Source organism: Ammodytes marinus, assembly GCF_949987685.1.
Source record: "Ammodytes marinus genome assembly, chromosome: 11".
In the NCBI taxonomy this organism is placed as follows: Eukaryota; Metazoa; Chordata; class Actinopteri; order Uranoscopiformes; family Ammodytidae; genus Ammodytes; species Ammodytes marinus.
The window spans coordinates 18,163,824-18,170,029 of record NC_137215.1 but is presented as its reverse complement, the minus strand read 5'-3'; the positions used below and the strand labels follow the sequence as shown (position 1 = coordinate 18,170,029).

The following is a 6,206-nucleotide window of genomic DNA, read 5'->3' as shown; positions in this document are numbered from 1 at the left end:
AAAACTCGATTGTTGCACGACAGCTCGACTCCCTCGAATATGACTTTTGTTAGGCCTCTTGGAGAACCCTTTAATTTTGGAAAGTGGGTTATTTGGCCTGTCAAAGTTATTCATGTTGCAATGTCTATAGAGGGACCTTGCTTTTATCAAACCTGACTTGAGGTTTTTATATAATCATTTAACAAAGGAGGGGAAACTTTTCTGGTTCTGAGTTACACAATGTTGTAGTTTCATAAGCCACTGACAGCCTAAAAAGACAGGGTGCAGCAAGTAATGCAGAAGAGTTCTGTAGTTCCGATAGGCCTAATGCAGTCATTAAAAGATGGCATTTTGGGACACTTTATAATGAGGGCTGTCACATGGATGCATAGAAATATAACATTTAAACTTCTTGGGGGGAAAATATAAAACAACATCCAATGTTAACAGGCTAATCGATCCAGCACTGAAGGGACAGCATGCAACTGGGATGTATTTAGCAGTTTTTGGGGGGCTACCAACCTGTAACTAAATTATTATTGTTTATTATTATTATTATTATTATTATTATTATTATTATTATTATTATTATTATTATTATTATTATTATTATTATTATTATTATTATTATTATTATTATTATTATTATTATTATTATTATTATTATTATTATTATATATTTGTACAGTGTTTTATTTAATTACCACATAACACCTCACTGACTAAACATATCCACAGAATCTGACTTGATTGCACATATAGGGCATTACCAGCAGGGGCTGCTGTCCACCAAGGCACAGCACTGTGCGTACACCCATGACATAATTACTACACATTCAACAGAGGGAATTACATTGGTTATTCAAGGTAGGCCTAATGAAGATAGTCTGTTACTTTAGGTCTCCCTCTGTCCCAGTTTATTGGATCAAAATTTGACTTGGACCAAATCACCCTCAAACTAAATATATGTTTGATTAAATTGTGTAAATTTATAAAATAGCCTATAGACTATAGTGTAGGCCTACCCTAGGCCTAGCTAATCGGTAACACAGCGCTACTGATACGATGTCTCCGCGGAGTCCTCTCCCACTCCTTACTGAGTTTCTAGAAGGAAGCAGAGCGCATGCTGTCTCCAATCCAATCCAATGCAGTTTCTGGGCCTGTCTCCAATCCAGTCGTGGTTTATGGGTGTAGACGTATTTATATATTTATTTTTTTCGACTTTTGTGAGTCAGCTGACACTGGATTTACACGTTGGGCACGGCATGGATATACAGTGAAGACTGGTGTTTTGTTTCTATTTTATTATTTTGACATTTCTGAAAGGTTGAAGCTGTCAGGGCCAGGACAGCACCCTTGGAGCCTATATACTGATCAAGGTAAGTGTTCAAGATTAATAGAAGGTTGTTTTACATTAATAATAACTTGATATTTTAATCAGATGCAGTGTGTTGGAATAATCTCTGTCATACTTTGTCTGCACTTCAACCATTTGTTGAGCTTTACTTCAGTCTCATCTCATCAACTATAGGCCTATTGTGTAAATGCTGCTTTGAGATCAATACATGTCAAACAGATGGTTGTTTGTTGCCATTCTCTTTGTAGAACTTGCAAGTACTTCTATTTTATTTTAATTTATTGTTATCATCACACAAACATTGGTGGTAAATTATAAGGAAGCTTCCTATCATCAGTCTAAACAGTTGAGAATGGTCAGTGTCATCTTCTCATAAGCTGTTGAGCTACAGTATGATTGGACTGACATTTTCTGAATTCATTGATCCAATAACTCGGGGCATGATGCACATGAATGTATCTTCCCTCGACTGGCCGTTTAGGCACAGTCCGGCTCAAAGGCTCCATTCAACCAGATAGATGGAGAAAAGCCCAGTCAAAGAAAGCCTTTATGTCCCCTTGCAGTGATGTGGGAACAGCTGGCAGGGCGACACCAGCTGATAGCTCTGAGAATGATGAAACGTGTTGCCTCAAACAAGGTGTGTGACACAAGGAAATTGTTGTGTTTTAATGATTTAATCTGTGCCAACTTTTTTTTTTTTTTTTACAGAACAATGGGGACCCCGCATTGGCTGAAATCCCAGTTCATTTGTCTCCTGATCATCTGCTATGTGTTCCTGGTCAGTGGACTCATTGTCAACCTGCTGCAGCTCTGCACCTTACCCCTGTGGCTGGTTAGCAAGCAGCTAGCTCGCAGGGTCAACATCAGACTGTGCTACTGCATCAGCAGCCGTGAGTCCTTTCTTACTCTATCCCACAAACAGTTGTGTAACGATTCAGCCCAACCTAAATAAAATGTAATTGAAGTTGTATCACGGCTAACTTTTTGATATTGGCAAATATTGTATCGTTGTCCAAGGAATCGATCTAATACTGTATCATGTTGAAACCAGCCATTTTAACCCCTGCTTTCTGTTGTCTGCTGGTACTGTCTTTCTCATAAGACCGGTTTACCAATGCTCTTTGCTCACATGACATGGCCTTCTCTACATCATTGTGTCCTCAGAGATGGTAGCCACCCTGGAGTGGTGGTCCGGCACTGAATGCACACTCTACACAGACCCAAAGACTTATCCACTGTATGGAAAGGAGAACGCTATAGTGGTTCTCAACCACACTTTCGAGATAGACTTCCTGTGTGGTTGGACCTTCTGTGAGAGATTCGGAGTCCTCGGGGTAAGATAAAGTGTTCATCAAATCCCAAATGCTTAGCCTTGGTACCTACGGGGTTGTGCGTTCCATTCCCTTTGTGTTCTTTTAACGTTCTTTAAATCTTTATCTTTTTTTCCTTTTTCCAGAGCTCAAAAGTGATGGCCAAAAAACAGCTGAGTTATGTACCTGTCATTGGCTGGATGTGGTACTTCCTGGAGATAGTTTTCTGTAAGAGGAAGTGGGAGGAGGACCGGAGGACGGTCGCTCAGAGTCTTCAGAACCTGCACGATTACCCAGAAAACTACTGGGTAAGTCTGGGCCTGTGGAAATAATATTAAAATCAAGGCATCTGAGGCTAAGGTATTTTGAAGTTAGAGTGATGGAGTGGGACATTTTGAAATATGCTGTTAAGAAATAGCTATCCTTTGCCTAGTTCCTGCTTTACTGCGAAGGAACGCGCTTCACACCGAAGAAGCACCAGATCAGCATGCAGGTGGCCGAGAGCAAAGGTTTACCCAAACTGAAGTATCATCTCTTGCCCAGGACCAAAGGATTCTGGGTAACTGTCCAAAACCTCAGAGGAGCTGGTGAGTATTTGCCGTTGATCAAGTATTAAACAAATGGCCACCAGTAGATGGGTCGTGTATCTTTGAGAGGGAAAAGGCTGTGAGGAATTTGCAAAACAAATGAGTTGCACAGTTATACTGCTGCTGTGTCTCCTGTCCTGTGCAGCTGCAGCCGTTTACGACTCCACGCTGAACTTCAGAAACAACGAGGTGCCGTCCCTGCTTGGAATTCTGAACGGGAAGAAATATCACGCAGATCTATATGTAAGGTATGGGCGACATTTATAAAGGAATTTAATTTCTTGTTTTACCTGGCATAATAACCATTATTTATCTGAGATATCTGGACATCCCTCTTTTTGACCTGCAGGAGAATCCCTCTGGAGTTGGTCCCAGAAGGTGAGGCAGAGTGTGCCGCGTGGCTCCACAAACTCTACCAGGAAAAGGTTAGAGCCTGTTTTTAAAATATCAGACTCTGGGTGGATCCTTTCATGACTTTTCAGTTTGAATGCTTTATATCCTTTAAAGGTGCATCGAGGAACTTTCAGTTTGTGTTCATTCTTGCAACCCCCTTTGGACGAAAGCGGTAGTGTTTTTACTATGCCAGCTGTTGTTCCTGGGAGAGCGTATACTAAAACTATATAAAAATATCAGTCTTTGCACTGATGGCCTCGTTTGCTGTTACATGTCATTTATGATCATCAGAGGCCAAAATGATCCTCGTAGCACCTTTTAACTAAGTCAATACTCTGAACTGGCTGATATTTAAACATACAAGAAAACTACTGGGTAAGTCTGGGCCCGTGGAAATAACATTAAAATCAAGGCAAGTGAGGCTAAGATATTTTGAAGTTAGAGTGATGGAGTGGGACATTTTGAAATATGCTCTGAGGTCTGTGGAGCAGAAACTGCTGATGGTTCCACGTACTCATTTGCGGACCAGAGGTGACCGATCCTTCCAGGCTGTTGCTCCCAAGCTCTGGAACTATCTTCCCATCTCTCTGTGTTCAATAGAGTCTGTTGACAAATTCAAACGTCAACTAAAAACCTATTTATTTGTACAGGCTTTTGCCTAATTTGTTCTTGGGGCTGCTATGTTTATCACTGTATTGTCTTGGCCTTTTAAATGTATGTACAATTTTAATCTGTTGTTGCTTCCCATTGTGAAGCGCTTTGTGACCCTGGTCTGTGAAGGGCGCTCTATAAATAAAGCTTACTTACTTACTTACTTACTTACTTACTTACTTACTTACAAGGTAATTGTGAGTAAACATATTGTCTCCTACCACGTCCTGCCACAGGGCTTTCAAAGAGCAAACTAAGCCATGTTCTTCTCTTTGCATGTGTTGTGCAGGATAGCTTCCAGGAGCAATATGCACAGACCGGGCGTTTCCCCGGCCCTGTAACGAATCCGCCGCGCCGACCATGGGCACTGATCAACTGGCTGTTCTGGCTCTGCCTGCTACTCTACCCATTAGGCCTGCTACTTGCTCAACTGATCACCTCTGGATCAGTGCTCACCATGTTAGCCTCTGTGGCTCTGTGCGCCATAGGTAAGTGTCATGCATTCGTGTCCAAACAGTTTGTATGGCCCTCAATCCAGTTCCATTTAACCGGCTCCTCTTTGTCCAAACCTTCCATCAAGCAGCAGCTTTGATGACTCTTAAGTAAGTCCTTCACTGTTTTAAAAGGAAAATGATTTTTTTAGTATTTGGAGCATGCTCCCTCAACAACATTCAAGCATGTGCATACTTAGCAATGGTAAATAGACAAAGACGTAAATAGACAAATAAGTTATCTAACAGCATGGGAGTGAGGAGGAGCATGTCACAGTTCCCATTGTAAATAAGTGGCCATGTGTATGGTTGAGGTTAACATGACACTTTCTGTTTTCTTGGAAGGAGATCTGCTCAGGGCTTAAGCATTTATTCAAATGTGTCAGTCCATTTATGATTTTCTCCAGACATTGGATGTTGACAGAGTTAGCGGTCAGAGGTTAGCTTTCACAATCTTAAAGTGACAAAGGCCAGTAAAAATCAGATGCTGGAAAAGTCTTTAAGCTGAATTGTAGTAAATTAAAAAAGGTAATTCACTGTAGTTAAGTAACAATGTCCAGTGTACAGGATCTCAAATTATGATTTGCTTAAATACAATTCTAAATGTACCCTTTCCGTCACAGCTTCCCTGGGAGTTCGCTGGATGATTGGCCAGACTGAAATTGAGAGAAGTTCAAGCTATGGGAACAAGGAGTCTCCTCTACACAACAACTGAAGACTCCAGACTTGATAACAGCTGCTTCTTTGCACTAATCCACTAACTGCCAGCGGTAGAACGGGGAAATACCAGTCTGACGGGATCTAGCTCATCCAACAAGTGTGGACCTGCCTCAAAAAGCTCAGGGCAGACATCTGCAGAAGCTTAAAATGTGAGGTTGCCAAAGCTGATGGCTGTGGCAGGCAGCTTCCTTTATGAAAACGTACAATATAGGAATGTCGGTCAAGATAAAATATGGCTTTACTACAAGTCTCTTCAAATCAGCGAGTAAATATTTAAAATACAGTCGAGGATGCAAACATTTTCACTCAGAACTCAAATTGTGAAAAATGGAGTACATTGATTGTGATGTTTAACTTAAAACATTTTTTTATGCCTAAGAAAATAAAACCGTTTGCTTTGCGAAAAAACTAAAGCATACAGATCTCTTAGAGTTGTTTAACAGTTTTTCACATAGTCATATGCATAAGAGAAGCAGAGGAACAGAAAGAGTTGTGTGTTTTTATTGTCTGTTTATTTGTTGATGTTGTTTGTTCAGCAGCAGGGGGGGGGGAGCAAGAGCATGCACTATTTATCTTCAACTGCTCTACACCACCAACTAGATGTGCTTAAAAAGCCCCAGAGGGATTCACCTCCATTTCATGAACTCCTCAGAAAAGGCAAAGGAAAATACATTGCCAAATTGCATTAATGAGTCTGCAAGTTGAGATCCAAATGTGG

At 40.9% G+C, this 6,206-nt stretch overlaps 1 protein-coding gene across 2 annotated transcripts; it reads left to right on the top strand.

Annotated features, from left to right (window-relative positions):
• The first annotated feature begins 1,236 nt into the window (after positions 1–1,236).
• On the top strand, positions 1,237–5,890 carry agpat4 (1-acylglycerol-3-phosphate O-acyltransferase 4 (lysophosphatidic acid acyltransferase, delta)). 2 transcript variants are annotated; one of them, XM_080036702.1, is made up of 9 exons: positions 1,237–1,358; positions 2,045–2,226; positions 2,501–2,670; positions 2,793–2,954; positions 3,080–3,233; positions 3,379–3,481; positions 3,583–3,658; positions 4,567–4,765; positions 5,392–5,890. In XM_080036702.1, exons 2-9 carry the CDS (start codon positions 2,049–2,051, stop codon positions 5,481–5,483), a joined length of 1,134 nt encoding a protein of 377 aa, XP_079892828.1. In that variant the 5' UTR covers positions 1,237–1,358; positions 2,045–2,048; the 3' UTR covers positions 5,484–5,890. The 2 variants fall into 2 exon arrangements, with proteins under 2 accessions (XP_079892828.1, XP_079892827.1); XM_080036701.1 differs by having other exon boundaries at positions 1,237–1,364.
• Positions 5,891–6,206: the final 316 nt, after the last annotated feature.

Excerpts from the sequence above, each read along its gene's own strand:
- agpat4 (XM_080036702.1), top strand. The coding sequence starts at position 2,049 with ATGGGGACCCCGCATTGGCTGAAATCCCAGTTCATTTGTCTCCTGATC. Across the intron at positions 3,482-3,582 it reads CACGCAGATCTATATGTAAG|GAGAATCCCTCTGGAGTTGG; the intron begins GTATGGGCGACA and ends TTTGACCTGCAG. Across the intron at positions 3,659-4,566 it reads ACAAACTCTACCAGGAAAAG|GATAGCTTCCAGGAGCAATA; the intron begins GTTAGAGCCTGT and ends TGTGTTGTGCAG.